The sequence below is a fragment of the Ceratotherium simum genome, chromosome 25, assembly GCF_057802395.1.
Source record: "Ceratotherium simum simum isolate JZ-2026a chromosome 25, ASM5780239v1, whole genome shotgun sequence".
NCBI lineage: Eukaryota > Metazoa > Chordata > Mammalia > Perissodactyla > Rhinocerotidae > Ceratotherium > Ceratotherium simum.
The window spans coordinates 5,604,608-5,621,768 of NC_141924.1; the positions used below are offsets into that span (position 1 = coordinate 5,604,608).

Sequence of the window (17,161 nt, forward strand, 5' to 3'; positions counted from 1 at the left end):
GAAATCTGTCAAGGTAATTTAAGAGGCTGAACTTGTGTGCCCCGTAACAACATAGGTTTAGGATATATAAATGGATGGCCAAATCATAAGGCAAATTTGGCAAATGCACAAAATGCAATTATTTGAACACACATCCGTCAGAAACTAGCAGGTGAAGCAGACTGGAAAGACTGGGCTGAGCTTCCAGAACAAACAGGACGATGACTTAGAACCGAATCTCCCTTGCACGCCCTGCAAACCGATACCAAGCAACACAAAAAAGTTTTAATTTTGTGAATTTCAAACTAGAGCAAGGAGTCTGCAGACTGGGAAATGCATGTTCGTGTTGTCAGGGGCTGTAGAGATCAGAGGCGTGCGGGAAGCTGGTGGTGCAAGGACGGTGTGGGTGAGTACCACGAGGGCCGAGGAGCTACAGTTGCAGAACGAGTCAGCCACACGTACTCCCTGAGGATCAGAAGTCCATCTTCCAGTGCAGAAGGATGGGATGTCTATGAGCTGGACTTAGTTTAGACAGGGCCGGATCAGGCAAAAGCTGGGACTGTGTATGAGGGAACATGGAGAGAGAATGTGCAGGAAGGGGGAGTGTCTGGTGTTGGCAAGTATCAGAAAGCAGCAGCAAAAACCTGCCCCCTGAAGATTGTTGTGGCTGCAATCTGTAAGGCATCCAGGAGCAGGGAAGGTGCTACAAACCCTCCGTGGGCTCGGTGGAGGGGCAAAGGAGGCAGGACCAAACAATCCCACTGAGGCACCATTTGAAGAATGAAGTCAGTTCACTTGGCAGGAGCTTTTCAGTGGCTAACAGAAGGCTAAGGGGATCCCTTCTCCCCTCCCTCTGCAAATAACTGATCCGGGAAAGTTCAACTCATTCAGTTATGTTTAACAAAAAGGGGCATCTGGCATAACATCACTAGAAAGCCACCATAAGGGAAAATATGGTAAAGAGAAGGTATTTGTACCATAAGATAAAGGATGCTCACTAGAAAAACCACTATCTACTGTGGATTAAAATAATCACCACTAAGAAGGAAACAAACCACAAGGACTTACGGAAGAGATGGCTAAATGGCCAAAGTGCCGGAGAGAATGAACCGAGGGCTGGAATTATTCAGGAAAGAATAGTAAAATCATCACAGAAGTAAATATGTAACTGGATGAGCACAGGGGACTGTAGACGCAGCAGAAGACACGGCAAGGGACTAGGGAGGCAGAATTGAGAACAGGCTACACAACAAAAAAGAAAGAATGAGTCTTTGAATATTTTTAGAAAGTGATTCCTACAGAAGACGAGCAAAGGAGATACAACAGGTGGATAATTGGAGGCGTCCAAGAGAGTCCCAGGATGACAGAGCAGAATAAACACAGTCAGACTGTCCCATAACCCCCTGCGATAATGTGAATTTAGCTAAAACACAGTAGGCAGTTGGCTCCCATTACCTGTCCTCAGATGAGCGTGGGCTCAAGTTATCCTCGGTGGAGGGAGGGGAGGAGGGGAGGGGAAGGCTGAGTGGGGAACCTGGAGGCAGGAGCGTGGTCTCCACATTCCTAGTATTCGCCCAACCCCGTCTTCCCAGATCAGACCAGTAATGGGGGAACTCCTAGAGTCCCTGCTGCTGTCTAGTCAGCCCCAGGGCACAGAAGTGATATTGAAGCCAGGTGGCACCAAACTGCAGCCTGGCCCCATATGGGTTGGCTGAAGCTGCTGGACCCTAGAATTCCCATTCCAGCAGCTCTGCGGCCACCTGAGTCATTTCACTAGTCTCGCGTTAATGTGAGCACACGTCTTACGGGACTGAATTTTATAGACCCCACTTCTCATGGTGTGGTGATGCTTCACTATTTTTTAAATATAATTCAAGAAAAGGTCAGTGAAATAAAAGAAGGCTAATTTACATATGAGAAAGGACATACCATGTGCCAGGGAAAATCAACACATGTGCCAGGGGGAAATGGTCAACACTGCAACACAACCCAGTGAAGTCACTGACTTTTAATGGAAATGAAAGGATCCTGTAGGCATCAGGCAGAAACAACCACGTCACTTTAGAGGGAAAACAGTTAGGCTGGCTTTGGCCTTTTCCACAGCCACATTCAACTCCGGAATAAAGGGAGCAACACCCGCAGGATCTGAAGGAGAGAAAGTAAGAGACGAGGATTTTATACCCAGCCATGCTGGCCTTCAAGTTGAACGGCTACAGATAAAAAGTATTAAATCTGCCAAGAACTCAGGAAATGTTGCTCCCATGAACTGTTCATGAGAAACTACTAGAGGGTTGACTCCAGTCGACCAAGAGGCAATTGGGGCCACTTTGTCACCAGCGCTGGGGTGGGCATCACATACATCTAACTGCAGAGTAAAACTGAAACAGGAAGAGGATGTCGGAACAGCATTTAGTATTACGTGCTGCAATGCATATAAGATTCATCTAAGTAAAATCAAGAGGAGAGGAGGGAGGGAAAGAAGGGAGAGGTGGAGTGAGCTCTCAGATTGTTCCGTCTGTCAGTGACTCAAAGAACATCATTTAAAGCTGACAAATTGAGCAACAGCATAGAAGTAAAAATTGGAAAGGCGGAGTAAACAGTCACTGTTTGAGGTGATGTGGAGAACCCAAGAGAATTGATGAAAACCTGAGAGAACTGGTGGAAAAAACTACTGCCAACAACAAGAGAATTCGACCTGGCAGTGGGGTGTAACATTAATGTAAATAATGTTCAATAATCTTCAGTAATCTTCGTAGAAACACATAGCAACCTGTATGAGCTTTATAGACAATCCCATTTACAATAGTGACAAAAAGATGACGTGCCTAGGAATAAACATAATAAAAATATTCAGTACCTCAAAAAATAAATTTGAGGAAAAGTTCAAAACCCCTGAAGACATAAAAAGAAGGGAGGCACACCATGGTTTGGAAAGGAAAAGTTAATGCTGTATTATGAAGTTGTCTTTATGCTCTAAGTTAATTTATAATTTTAACATCATCCCAGTAAATCTACCAACTGATTCCCTCATTCTCAGAACTACCTAAGATGGTTTCTGAATTTCACATGAGAAAATAACAAGAAGAGGCAAGGAAACTCTGAGCAGGAAACAGGAAAGGGGTTCTGATCCTAGCAGATTCCTGTAGAGCCTTGACGAGTAAAAGTAGCTCATGAATAGGAGGAACAGAATAGAAGGCACAGAAATAAACCCAAATAGATGTGTGGTAATTGAGTATATGAGTAAAGTGGCTCCTTAAATCAGTGAAAAGTGGAAAGATGGAGTTTTTGAGAAACGGTGTTGGAACAAATGAGTAGCCGTATGGAATAAAAGGAACCCGTACTTCCCACCATATACAGCAGGATAAATTCCAAATGGATCAGAAATTTAAATGGGAAACTGAAACTATAGGCAGTAAAATAAAACGTAAGCCACTTGCTTTACAACCTCAGAGTCTCTAGCTTAGATTCAAAAATCCAAACACTGCAAAATAAAATATTGATAAATTCTACTCATACAAATTTTTTGGATCTGCATGGCTGAAAAAGTCCCAGTGGAGCATAATTCCCCAGCCCTTGAGTGTGGGCTGTGCACAGCGACTTCCTCCAGTGAGGACAGAATGGACGGGGAAAAGTTACAGTGAGATGCCTGACAAACACGCGTCAGCCAGATGACCCAGGTCCACACCGCAGGGATCAGTCATGCTGACAGCACGGGCCCTGATGGGAGGTGCCCTTCTTGGCACCTCCCCTCTGTGGTCTTCCTCCCAAACCCATAACCCCGGTCTAATCATGAGAAAACAGCAGACACATCCCAGCTGAGGAGCTTCCTACAGAACACCTGCCCATCGTCCTCAACACCGCCACGGTCAGCAAAATCAAGGGAAGTCTGAGAAACTGTCCCAGCCCAGAGGAGCCAAGAAGACGTGACGACTAGATGTAACGTGGGATCCTGGGTGGGGTCTTGGGACAGAGAAAGGACAGTAGGTACAAACTAAATAAATCCAAAATAGACAAGCCAGCCCCATAAGTAGGTGCTCAGCAAATGCTGGTTGAATGAATGAGTGAATGAATGAAGGCTGTGTTAACACCTCTCTGTTTCCTTCCCTCAGAAAATCGCCTTCATGGTGGCGCTGGGCCTGGTGACGACGGAACACTTGGAAGGTAAGATCTGCACAGCGGCAGGCTGGACCCAGCCTGGCCCACAGGACGGGGGTGGGGGCTTGTGACACTTTCTTGTTTCAGTGGAGGGACCACGTGGGTTCCCTGTCTCCAAATTGGGGGCAGCACAGTGAAGTGATAAGAGGCGGGTGTTGGAGCCAGACTGCCCAGCTCTGCCATCTAATAACTCCTCAAGCTTAGCTTCTCCGTGCCTCGGTTCCTTCATCTGTAAAATGGGATAATAACCGAACCTTCCTCTTGGGATTGTTGTCAAGCACAGAGAGGAAGCCCAGCACCCAGCTAAGCACAGAGTTCAGTTCCCTGGGTCCAGTTTGCTCTCTGGTGGCATCTGGGACACAGACGTGGATGGGGAAGGACAGGGACGGGGCCCACCCCTCCAGACCGCCGGCTCCACTGACCTGGACTCTGGGGGGAAAGTGCATCTGAGCAGCCGCGGCTCGTGGCCCCCTCTCCTGCAGTGCAGGGTTGGAAGGCGTTCTGCGAGCTTTCCATCTGATTGTTTGAACGCCCCGGTCTGAAATTGAGTGTAAGGAATCGGCTGGGCTCGGCTGCCTCTGAGAGCTGTGTGTGCTCCCGCTGCAGAGCTGTGGAGGCAGCGTGGGGCAGTGGGGCTGGCCCTCGCAGTCACGTCAGAAGACTTGTGCTCCAGTCCTGGTCGTGCTGCTTAGAGCCAAGTGACCTTGGGCAAGCTCCTTCCCCACTCTGAACCTCAGTCTCCTCATCTACAACATGAGGAAAACTGCATCTTCAAACTTTGCGGGGTTGTCGTGAGAATTGAGATAAAAGTGCTGTGCTAATATGTTTGTGATTGTTACTATGATTTTTATAAATAGCCCTCATTTTGAAAACTCTCCCCCTCGCCCATGATCTCCTAAATGTTTATTTATTTGGACTTTGTCTTCTTCCACGGAGGGTCCGAGGTGCCTTACAGGAAACACATGAATAATATTGAAAAAGTTTAAAAGGAAAAATCATGTTGGAGAGAGAGAGATTAGAAAATAATGTCAAACAGCTTCTCAGCAGCAGGTGGCAGGTCCCACCTGGCAGTCAGAGCAAAAGGAAGAGAGAGAGAGAGAGAAACGCAATTCGTGTGCGTGGCCATTCTCACTACGAAGCACAGCACACCAGGCCCTCTGGGGAGGGTTCAGGTTTGAGGCTTCGTGAGGGCCGGAGGCTGCCTGAGCCGCAGGTCTGTGCCTGGTCTGCCCAGGAGCCCTGACCTCACTCTGCAGCTCAGCCAGGCCAGCGTCTGACCAACAGACATCAGTTGTCCCGAGGTCACAAGAGATACGGCCCCGGGCTGGACGGTGGCACACGGGGGGACCCTGGGCTGAGAGTGGACACCTGGACTCTGGGAGCCTGCCACCCTCCTGCCCATCGGTCCTTTAGCCTGAGGCCGGCAGGCGTGTCCTGCCTCAGAGTGAGCGATTCCTGCCCCAGGGCCACTCAGGAGCATGGACACTGTGCAGACAGAGAGGCTGCGGGGCAGGAGGGGACAGTGGTGTCCAGGGCTGGTGGAGGGAGAGTTGGGGTTCCCAGGGCAGGAGGATCCAGTAACCGCCGCACCTGTGCCTTTCCAGAAATCCAGAGCAAGCGCCAGGAGCGGAAGAGAAGAAGTACAGCCAACCCCGCCTACAGCGGCCTCCTGGAGACGGAGGTGAGGGCCCCACCATCGCGCACCCGGGGAGGGGAGGCTCCCTCACCCGTCCCTCCTGGGATGGGAGTGCGGGGCATGGCAGTAAATAATGTCAGTCTTCGCCCCCTGCGATCAGAACCACTGAGAGGCAGATGCGGGAGGTGAAAATGTCAGTGTGTTCCCCATGTAAGCCGCCCTGGGGAGCAGGGCTGGGGTGCAGGTCACAGCAGGCTTCCTGGTGCTTCCCCCTGATCGTCACGCCTGCCGTCCAGTCGCAGGCGGTGGGGAGCCACACCCTGGAATCGTCCCCTAGAGGTGAAGCGGTTTCCTTAGGGCCCCGAAGTCCAGAGCTTGGGGCAGCTTTCCGAAGTGGAGCCATGTTCCCAGAGCCCAGTGCCTGGCACGTTCCAGACCCGAGCTGTCGCTGCCAGAGGGCCACGAGGCTCCACGGAGCCTGGAGGAGGGTCAGGAAAATGTCCTTCTCACCTCCCCAGCGTGTTGGTCCATCTGGGCTTGTTGTCCTGAATCCAGGTCTCGTGAACTGGAACTTGGCTGGGAGGGAGGGCTCTCCCACCGAGCGGGGGTCGCTCTGGCCCTACCACTGCCCTGTCGGGAGAGCCCACCTGTGTGAGGTCCACAGCCCGCCCTCCCTCCCCTGCTCCTTCTCAGAGGACATGCCCTACGTGTGCATTTTTATTCCGTTCACGTCCTCCTAGATTTTCTGAGCAAGCTCTGTCCCTGAGACAAGATACCTCAAGGACTGTCCCCCTTTTGTGAGAATGTCCCCTGGTTGGTTCTCGACCTCTGTCCAGTGAAATGGCGTATTCTTTGTATGTTGGGGACCCTCTTGTCTTCGCTGTGCTCATCGTGGGCAGAGCCATACCCTCATCTCTGAAGTCTGTGGCCAGGGCCAAAGATGACCTGATTAGCAAATCAAGAGCCAACACAAAGCCCTGTGATCTTTGAGCCCTAGACATATAAGTAGTCCCAAGAGTGGCCATGGGTCCCTCCCCACAGCCCAACTGCAGGGAAAGAGACGGGGGTAAAGCCAGTCATCCAAGTCTAGAGCCATCTTCTGCCACAGTCAAAGCCACCACGGACCACCAGGGTCTGAATCAGTGTGGCCTGTCATTGCTAGAGCCACTCTTCTGGAATGTACCAGAAACTTCCATCTACACATGATGCTTTCTTTGGGCACCAAGGGCCACTCTTGGTTGCCAGGGTCCCTGGGCCACGTGCCAAGAAGCAGGGTTTAGGGAGCCAGTCTACAATGCCCCTCATTTCCCCGCCTCACTCCAGAACCAGCTGAGAAGGAAGATACAGTAGGCACACAGATGGAGACCCAGATGGCAGCTTTGTTACTGATTTGTTCCAATTTGGGGTCTCTGACACGTCCTTCCTGAGACCGATGTGCCCACCGGCAGCAGGGATGGGCCCCGCGGCCTCCCTCAGGGCAGAGCCTTGGCTGACCTTCACCCCCACTGACCCGCCTTCCCCCCTGCCCTGTGTCCCCTCTGTCTGCCCCTGTTTCTGCCTCTGGCCAGGGGTGTCCAGCCGGAGTCCAGAGCCTGGTAGGACCCTGTCCCGAGTGAGTCCTGGGCAGGGCAGGGTCACCGAGGAGGGCTCCGCACAACCATGGTTTGGTTTCTTTTCTGTCCCTGCAGAGGAAGCGGCTGGCGCCCGGCTGTCTCAGTACCCCCCTGTTCCTCACAGCCAGAGGTAAGAGCCCGCAGGCCGTGCTTCTCCTCCCGGGGCGGCTCTGGGCCGGGGGCCAAGGTGGCTTTGGTGGCCCTCTGCTCCTGGCGGGGCAGGGGCTGGGCTCAGCTGAGCCTCCCTCCTCTGGCGGCCGCGGGCCTGAGGACCCGGCCTGCCCCGTCCACAGCAGCGGTGTAGCTGCTTTCCAGTGGATGGCACATCAGGGCTCACCAGGCCCTGCTCGCCACGGCCTCCTTCGTCCTCACGGCTCCTGTGGGGAGGAGGGCCGGGGGCGTGTGCTCCCATCTGCAGAGACTGAGGCTCTGAGCAGGAGTGTGGGCAAAGGTCACACACGAGGCCCAGGCCCAGGGCTCCGGGCTGCCCCTCTGCCCCACCCCAGGTGTGATCCGGAGCAAAGAACCAGGCCACGTGGGCTCAGTGTGGCAGGACCCGCCCACCACAGGGCCCACCTGGGTGGGAGTGTGGGCGATGGGTGGGGAGGGGCCTCCCACCTTCCCCCCTCTGCCAGCACCTCCATGTTCTGGGCGTGGCTGGCGTGGTGGCCTCTGTGCCGTGGCCCAGCCCAAGTGTCACCTGCTTCACACAGCCCTGGGAAGAGCCTCTCTCTACTCTCAGGCAGCAGCTCCCTCCCAGCTGGGCTCGCCTCACACACCCTCGTGTTCTTGCCCTGGGCTGTGAGAGAGCCCAGGCTGGACGCAGGAGCCCTGAGTTCTCTGCCCGGCTCTGCCTCTGCCTCTGCCTCACTGTGCAGCCAGGGCCAGACCTTCCCCACCGCCCTCTGGCTTCCTCCACACGACAGGGTGCTGGGCCCCCAGCAATGGCAGGCTGGGACCTGGCCCAAGGCCTCCATCTGAGGATGCACGGACCCCTCCCTCCTCTGCCAGCCTTGCGTTGCAGGACCTCAGGGGAGCCAAGAAACCCACATCCTCAAATGCAACCAGGAAGTCTCTTTTTATTTGCAACCAGAAAAAAACAAATACAGTCGTGTCCCATAACGATGTTTTGGTCAACAACAGACCGCATATACGATGCTGGTCCCGTAAGATCATACCACGTAGCCTAGGTGAGTGTAGGCTGTACCATCCAGGTTTGTGTGAGTACATTCTTTGAGGTTCACACGATGACGAAATCACCTAACCATGCGTTTCTCAGAACGTGTCCTTGTTAAGTGACTCGTGACTGTGGTCCTAAGGGCAGAATGCCCACTTCTTAGGACTCTCTGTGGCTTTCGGCGTGTCATGTCACCTCCCTGTGCCTTGGTTTACTGATCTGTAAAATGGGCCCATAACAGTACCTGCCCTTCAGCGCTGGGACAGTGACACGAGAGGTGAACATGACAGCACTTTGTAAACTGTCGAGTGCTGGGTACACACAGGAGCTGTTCTTCCCACTGGGTGGTATTATTTGCAGACAGGTCTGACTCAGAAACTAAAAGGAAAACCATTTGTTGTGATCATTAAAATGTCTGGTTAGGCATCACTTACTAGAATGAGAGTGGTTTATGGCCGAAAAAAGAGTTGGAAATAAGTCCCTCTGAGGGGTCCCTGGAGTGATGTTTCCTTCCATGGGACAGCTCACTGCGGCACATAACTCAGAGAGCTCGGGGCCATGATGAGCCTGCCCATGGTGGGTGCTGGCCATGACCAGGGTCACGGGCCCGGGGACCCTTACTTCCTTCGTGCCCCAGGTGAGAAACCCGGGTGTCACGGGGCCTGGATACTCCCATCGTGCCCCGGGTGAGAACCCGGGTGTCACGCGGCCTGTGATACTCCCATCATGCCCTGGGTGAGAACCCAGGCCGCACTGGGCCTTGTGGACCCCAGGCCTGATTGGTGCTCCTCCCATGCCCACTAACGTGTTCTCCGCCCTTCTTCCCTGTGCCAGCCAATGAGGAGCCCTGCCGGCAGGTACGTGTGCCCTCGTCCTCACACTTGGGTGGGTGGGGCATGCTTTCCATACAGTCTAGGTAGGGTCGCTCCTGGCAAGGGAGGAGGGGCCCCAGTGTCCTGCTGCCTTGGAGTAGAGCAGAGGAAAGGGTAAACCGAGGCTCTGAGCAGGTGTCCTCGGTGTTGAGAGCTCCACACAGCACCCGGTCTTCTTTCCAGCCTGCTCGGCACAGTAGGTCATGGATACAGGACTCAGCCCACTGGTTCAAGCAGGAGCCCTCCCCGCACAGCACTGAGAGTGCAGGGATCCTGGGAGCCACGAAGGCCTGAGGGGAAGCAGCCTGTGACAGATGCCAGTTGGGCTCTGCCTGGCTCCGCCTGGCCTCGCTATGTGACCCTGGGTGGAGCTGGCCCTCTCTGGTCCTTATTGCCCACCTGATGAGGGGCTGGACTTGGTAATCCCCAGGGTCGCCCCAAACGACCACATTTCTGTGACCCTGTGAGACCCCAGGCCCCCACGCACACACTACGTCCCTGCTTCTCAGATCATTGGCTGGGAAATGACCTCTTTTGTGGGCATGCCTCAGAATTTATTCACTGTTTTTCTTTACTAAGTTTCGGATCTAACTGTAAAAGAATTTTCCAGTCCTCACGTGTCTGTGTCATGGTCAAAGGACTAAGAATTAACAGGGGACGGGCATGGACTCCATTACACGATGGTGTTTGCCGCAGTAACCTGCAGCGTCGCAGCTCGGTGCCAGTGGGCCTGGCCGTGTTTGTCCACGGCCACCCTGTGCCCAGCCAGCACGGGCCTGGGGACGGGAGCCACCTCGAGCCCGCGTCCCTCCCCCGCAGCGCCCACAGTCCTGGAGGGGCCTTGGCTTCGAGGCAGGAGACCTGGGTGCTCCTCCCCCCGGCTGCAGGCCTGTCCCCATGCAGCTGCCCTCTGGGGCTTATCCCTCCCGGAGCTGCTGAGAAACACTGGCGGAAGCTGGGTCACACAGGTCGGGCTGGCAGCTGCCTGGGGCCCCCACTGCCACCCAGCTGACCTGCCTCCCGCCCTCCCCTTTCTTTCAGAATGAGATCACCCACGATGAGCACTGTGCCGCCTGCAGGCGGGGGGCTAATCTGCAGCCCTGCGGCACCTGCCCGGGCGCCTACCACCTCAGCTGCCTGGACCCGCCCCTCAAGACCACACCCAAGGGCGTGTGGGTGTGCCCCAAGTGCCAGCAGAAGGTACGGGAGGCTGTCCCCTGGGCTGGTGCCGCTCCCCTACCCTCTCCGTGCACTGCAGGGCCCTCCCCCGACACGTCCAAGGCTTCTCAAACCTTCTGGGCTGCAGAGACAGGGAGGTCGGGGGGCAGGAAGGGGCTGGTGCAGAACAGGCTTTCTCCACTTCAGCACAGTCGACGCCTGGGCGGGATAATGCGCTGTGGGGGCTGTCCTGTGCACTGCACGGTTTTACCCACTAGATGCCAATTGCGCCTCCGTCGTGACCGTCTCAGACGTTGCTGGTTGAGGACCACTGGTGTCAACTGAGCAGGTGTCCCTCCATAGTGTCCAACTTAGTGACTCCACCTCTGACTCCAGTCCCCTCCCAGGCGGAACTGGACTAGCAACGCAAACTGCAAAAATAGTGCCAGTTGAGGGGCCGGCCTGGTGGCATAATGGTTAAGGTCACGCTCTCTGCTTTGGCGGTCCGGAGTTCGCAGGTTCAGACGTACGCACAGGACCGGGCACGGACGTACGCACTGCTTATCAAGCCATGCTGTGGCGGCGTCCCACATATAAAATGGAGGAAGATGGGCACGGATGTTAGCCCAGGGCCAGCCTTCCTCAGCAAAAAGAGGAGGATTGGCAACAGATGTTAGCTCAGGGCTGATCTTCCTCACCAAAAAAATTTTTAAAAAAATAGTGCCAGTTAATGTTGGGTCTCATGGACAATGACACACAAATGAAAATCTACCAAATTAACAAAAACGATAACACTCCCTTCTGGCGATGACGTGGTGGGGCAGGCACTCTTACACACTGCAGTATTTTATCAGGAACCTTAAAAATGGGATACCTCTTAAACCCAGAATCTTGCTTTGGGGAATATAGTCTAAGGAAATAATCCAAATACAGATAAAATTCTGTGCACAAAGAAGGGCCTTCCCCTTTATTTATAAAAGGGAAAAATAGAAGGAACCTAACTTTTTAGTAATAGGAGATGGTGAAATAAATTCCAGTGCTTACGCTTATTGAGATACTATGTGGTCATTGAAAACAATTTTTTACAAGGATTTTGCAATTCTTTGGGACTTGTTCACTATGTGGAATTAAGTTTAAAAAATAAAATAAAAAATAGGTTTTATAGCTGCTGTATGGTTTCGTCGTCCGGTCTCTGAGAAAAACTGTGCAGACTGAAAAACCTGGGAGAAGGTTCTTCCCAGTGCTATATTGTGTGTGTGCTGGAGGTGGGAAGCAGCAATGGTTTTTTTAAATTGTGCTTTTCTACAGAGTGTGTGGCTTATAAAATCATAGGAGAGGCTTCTTTATTGCAAAAGCACGAGCTCTCGTGAGTTCCTGTCATCCCGGGTTTTGTGGGGCTCTAGGGAGAGGGTGGGTATGGTGGGCTGTGTGCTGCTGCGGGGCTGTCCCTTCTGGGGGCCACCAGCCCCTGCACTGTGACCACCCAGGGTCACAGCTCTTTGAGGGGATGCGGAGAGGGACACGGTTCTGTTCCCCGCTTTGGCGTGATGGTGGGGCCTCACTGGGTCCCCAGTTTGTCCCTGTTTTGCCTGGGGCTGCTTTCGGGTCCCCAGGACCTGGGAAGAAGACACATGATCGTTCATTTATTCATTCATTCAGGAAGAGTTTGAGCCTGCTCCCTGCCAGGCACTGTTAGGGGCCCTGGCGACAAGCAGGCTCCTGCCCTCATGGAGCTGCTGTCCTTAGAGCAGCTGCTGTGAGCCTGGGTGTGGCCCAGGCCCTGGTCACGGCTGAGGCACCTGCACCGAGAGGCCTGCCTCCCCAGGATGACACAGCCGGGGCGTGGCGGGTCCCGGCCTCTCCGCTGGCTCATTTCCCCATCCGCCCTCCAGGCCTTAAAGAAAGATGAAGGTGTGCCCTGGACTGGGATGCTGGCCATCGTGCACTCCTACGTCACCCACAAGACAGGTAAGACGTCCTTGGGGAGGGGGAAAGGGCACCGCCTCTGCTCTCTCCAGCCCCGCCCCCAGGCCTCTGGACTCACACAGGGCCCGTCGGTGTGCATGCTGAAGAGAGGGGCCCTGGGACTGGTCCTGTGTGCAGGGCAGTTACTGGGGGGGGACGGCACTTCCAGCCCCTCCGCGTCCAGCCGGGGCCACTCTCCTGCGGGAAGATGCGGCCAGGACGGCCTGTAGACGTAGACCTGGCGTTCTCGCTGCCCCGTCTGCTCACCCGTGGCCCAGCCTCTGCTTAGCTGCCCTCCTGGGGGCTCCGCCTTCTCTCCCGCAGTCAAGGAAGAGGAGAAGCAGAGGCTGCTGCAGAGAGGCAGCGAGCTGCAGGGCGAGCACCAGCAGCTGGAGGAGCGGGACCGGCGCCTGGCCTCAGCGGTGGAGGTGCGTGGGGTGGGGGCCGCCCTCAGAACCACAAGGTGCGGGTCCAAAGCTTCGCTCTCTGTCACTGGAGCCCCAGAAGGGGACGGGCGTGCCAGCAACACTCAGTGAGGCGGTAGGTGGAGGAGGCAGCTCTGTGACTCGTCTGACAAGTAGTTATCAAGCAGTTCAGCACCCAGCTCTGCTCCTTCCCGTCTCTGCAACTTTGGCAAGGCCCTGACGGCCTCTGAACCTCAGCTTCCTCTGATGTAAAGTGAACATAATGATTTCTCCTCTGTAGGGTGGTGATAAGCAAAGACAATGGTGGTGGTGATGGTGATGATTGTGGTGGTGTTGGTGGTGATGATAATGATGGTGGTCGTCATGATGGTGATGGTAATGATAGTGATGGTGATGGTGGTGATGATCATGGCGATAGTGATGATGGTGATGGTGGAGACGATGGTGGTGGTGATGGTGGTGGTGGTGATGGTGGTGGTGGTGATGGTGTTGATGGTGATGATGATGGTGGTGATGGTGGTGGTGATGATGATGGTGATGGTGGTGTGGTGGTGGTGATGGTGATGGTGGTGGTGGTGGTGATGATGATGATAATGATGGTGTTGATGGTGGTGATAGTGTTGGTGGTGATGGTGATAGTGTTGATGGTGGTGATAGGGGTGATGGTGGTGGTGGTGATGGTGTTGATGGTGATGATGATGGTGGTGATGGTGGTGGTGATGATGATGGTGATGGTGGTGTGGTGGTGGTGATGGTGATGATGGTGGTGGTGGTGGTGATGATGATGATAATGATGGTGTTGATGATGGTGATAGTGTTGGTGGTGATGGTGATAGTGTTGATGGTGGTGGTGGTGATGGTGTTGATGGTGGTGATGGTGGTGATGATGGTGATGATGATGATAGTGGTGGTGGTGATGATGGAGATGATGATGATGATGATGGTGGTGATAGTGTTGGTGGTGATGGTGGTGATGGTGTTGATGGTGTATTGATGGTGGTGATGATCACGATGATGGTGGTGATGGTGATAATGATGGTAACAGCAGTGCCAGACCCTAGTAAAACTCTTTAAATGCAGTATCTCATTTAATTCTCTCAGTAACCCAGTGAAGAGGCCCTGTGGTTATTCCCATCTTAGAGTTTTGGATACAGTTTCAGGAATTTGAAGACATTTGCCGGAGCAGCAAATACTTAAACTCTAACTCGAGGCACCAGCCCTGACCGCTTTACCCTATTGCCATGATATATACAAAGGCTGGAAAAAGCCGAGAAGACAGCAGGCAAGGGCAAGAGTGGAGGACGACTGGCAATCCGAAGGTCTCCCACAGCTCCTGTAGTTGAGCCAAAACTGGCTCTGCGCTTCCCCCAGCAGGAGAGATGTGGTCACTAGGTCATGTCACAACCCTGAGGGAGCGTGTTCCCACACTCTTGCACAAGCACATCATTTCTAAAACAAACTTCTCCTGTGCATCTGGCTGCCATTTAATTCCTTTTTTCGCTGCCTGCTGGCTTTTGTGAGACCACCTACCTTGTTTCTTTTGAGCCTCTGCAGTGGAAGGGAGGGGCTTCGGGAGAGAGGGCCGAGGGGGTGTCCCCCAGGAGGCCTGCACAGTTGGATTCTGAGACCCTTCTCTCTGACCCCCTCTTCCCCTAACAGAAATGCCTGGAGCTTAAGACAAGCCTGCTGGCCCGGCAGAGGGGCACCCAGTCGTCCTTGGACCGCCTGCGGGCCCTCCTGAGACTGATCCAGGGTGAGCAGATGCTCCAGGTCGCCAGGACGACCACCAGCCCTGCCCCGCTGCTGGCTGGGCCCTGGACCAAGCCCTCAGCAGCCGCCATGCACTCTGCCCTCCAGCACCCCCAGGGGCACAACTGACCCCGAGGGACCCGTCTTCACACCCACGGGAAGTTACTGGGACCCTGCTCACAAGACCTGAGGGTTCTCTCAGCCTTAATTCATAAACACTATGAATTTCAGACAAAAATAAAACCAGATCGAGGGAGACCGAGGAAAGAAGGGAGAAGGAGCTGGGTGAGGGTCCTAGAGCCGGGCCCTGGTGGGAGTGGAGCCTTTAGTCGGGACCCCCGGAGGCCAGGTGGGGTGCACAGTCGGCCCCGGCTGTGGTGGGACTGCCCAGGCCTCGGGCTTCTGGGCACAGCTGTCTGCACGGCCTCGTGCTGCCCCACGGGAGGGGGAAAGGCAGAGCGTGTGGAGGGGCCAGAATACTGCGTGGCCCACGCCCCGTGCCGAGGGCGACGCCTCTCGGGTGTCCAGCGGGCGGGAGCTGAGGACACAGACATAGCTGAATAGTAGAGGTAGGGGGACAGACGTGGGTAGCAAATCTAGGTAGGACTCCTGGCTCCTCCTTCAGGAGGGCCACCCCCGGGCCTGGGCCGCCCCGGCGCCTTCCAGAATGCCTGGGCCCATCTGTCAGTATTAGCATCAAGAATCGCAGCTGTTTAACTTGAAACGCGGAGGACGTGCGTGCCCGAGGGCACACTGCAGCGTTTGCCTGCCCCAGGCCTCTGCCTGCCCCGATGTCTCCAGAGCACCCTCGCCGGCGCCTCCCTCCTTCCGCGGTCTTTTGGACTCATTTTGCTCTCAATGTATTTTTCTCATGGAGTTTTTGGGCAAGACGGAGCTGCAGCCAAGCAGGGGAGGCATTTGGCAGGTTTTCTTTTTTGGGTTGAATCCTTCAACTTAAGACTGAAGCCTTTTCTTTTCTCCTTTCGAAGAGCCAGCAAAGTGTTCCATGCCTCTTTTCTTGCCAGTTCAGACACTATGCCAAATAATAACTTCCCATTTTTGTATGGCGTTTTTATTGTAAGATACTTAATGTGAAGGGGGGGGACACTTGCTGACTTTTTCTGCTGACAGTTGTCTCTGCTGCAAGGGACGCACGGGAAACCCCGCCTGGGGGGGCTGCCAAACTGGAGCAATCCAGAGGGTTTTTTAAGAAGTGGGGTGAGGGTTGGGGAGGAAGAGAGGGCGGTGACCTCAGGATGGTTTGGCCTTCGGAGACTCGCGAGTCCCTCTTCTTGCTGTCTCCCTGAGTTAGTGAGAGCTGAGGGTGCACACTGTCTTAAAAGGGCTCCTGCGTCCCGGGGTGGGCTGTGTCTGCGCCTTACACCCACCAGCTCCTCCGGTCCCGAGGGACTTAGCACAACTGGATGAGTATCTGGGAGCCGCAGGGCTCCCACCCCCAGCATATCACATGGTGCCGAATTGCGTTGACTACACGTGTGCGTGTGTGCATGCGGCCCCAGACACACACGTACACACGCACGCAGACAGGTGCAGAGCAAGGAGGCTGGCCAGAATCCCACAGACTGCCACGGTCCCTCCTGTCATTTTTCACGATTCCGGGAGAAACTGTGCTGTACGATACAGATCTATTTTAATACACTTAACACTGGGTTGAACAAGATTTTTATATTCTTCTATTGATGAACAAAGTGAACTGGGAGACACACGTCATATATATTGGTCACTCGAGATGCCGATTATGCATCACCGCGTGGTGGCGATGTAAATGTCTTCAGGTCCCCTTTCTGTTGGTTTGTGTTTCTTCTTGGATGGATTGAATTAAATTTTTTAAAAATGTAATGGGAGGTTATGAAAGCTTGGACCCGGGAGGGGTAGCTGCCGACGTGTCTTGAGACTTAGTTTTTTGGACCAAGGAGGACCGTCCAGTGGATAGTGAGGATAGAGAAAAAGTGTTTGTCTTAAATATGCCAATGTAGTTTCCTTCTGTACGACGCATTAAACTCGATTGAGGATTTCAAAGCCCCATGGATTTTGTTTCCTTGTCTTCGGCAGAGAGGCCCTGGGGGCACAAGGGGCCAGGAGGTGGAAATTGGAGAGGCTGGAAATCGGGGTCCTGCCCCCACCCCACCCTGAGGGAGGGAGGAAGGAGAGAGCTTACGGCACCCTCCACACGCTCATCCCTCTCCCCCGGCAGGTGGCAGGTGCACCTGTTAGGGCCAGGATTGGTGGTCGCAAGTAACAGAAACCCACCCGGCCAGGGCCATGCAGAGCCCAAGGGTGGGTCCCCACGGCTCCGGGGTCCCTTCTCCTTCTCCCGGCCTCGCCATCTCTTGCTTTTTCTGCCTCCTGGGCAGGGTGGCACACACGCCCCACAACCACCCTGGGGCTTAGTCCACGCCCTTGCAAGGGAG

General features: G+C 54.4%; 1 protein-coding gene across 2 annotated transcripts in view; it reads left to right on the top strand.

The window, feature by feature from the left end:
• The window catches only part of PHF21B (PHD finger protein 21B), a 109,431-nt gene extending 92,662 nt beyond the window's left edge, over positions 1-16,769 (top strand). For both annotated transcript variants that reach the window (XM_087448759.1, XM_087448760.1), the window contains 8 exons: positions 4,089-4,140; positions 5,739-5,815; positions 7,459-7,513; positions 9,395-9,417; positions 10,474-10,632; positions 12,483-12,558; positions 12,880-12,983; positions 14,640-16,769. In XM_087448759.1, coding sequence (XP_087304885.1) covers positions 4,089-4,140; positions 5,739-5,815; positions 7,459-7,513; positions 9,395-9,417; positions 10,474-10,632; positions 12,483-12,558; positions 12,880-12,983; positions 14,640-14,858 — 765 coding nt within the window. In that variant the 3' untranslated portion in view covers positions 14,859-16,769. The remainder of the gene's footprint in view (positions 1-4,088; positions 4,141-5,738; positions 5,816-7,458; positions 7,514-9,394; positions 9,418-10,473; positions 10,633-12,482; positions 12,559-12,879; positions 12,984-14,639) is intronic.
• The last annotated feature ends 392 nt before the right edge of the window (positions 16,770-17,161 follow it).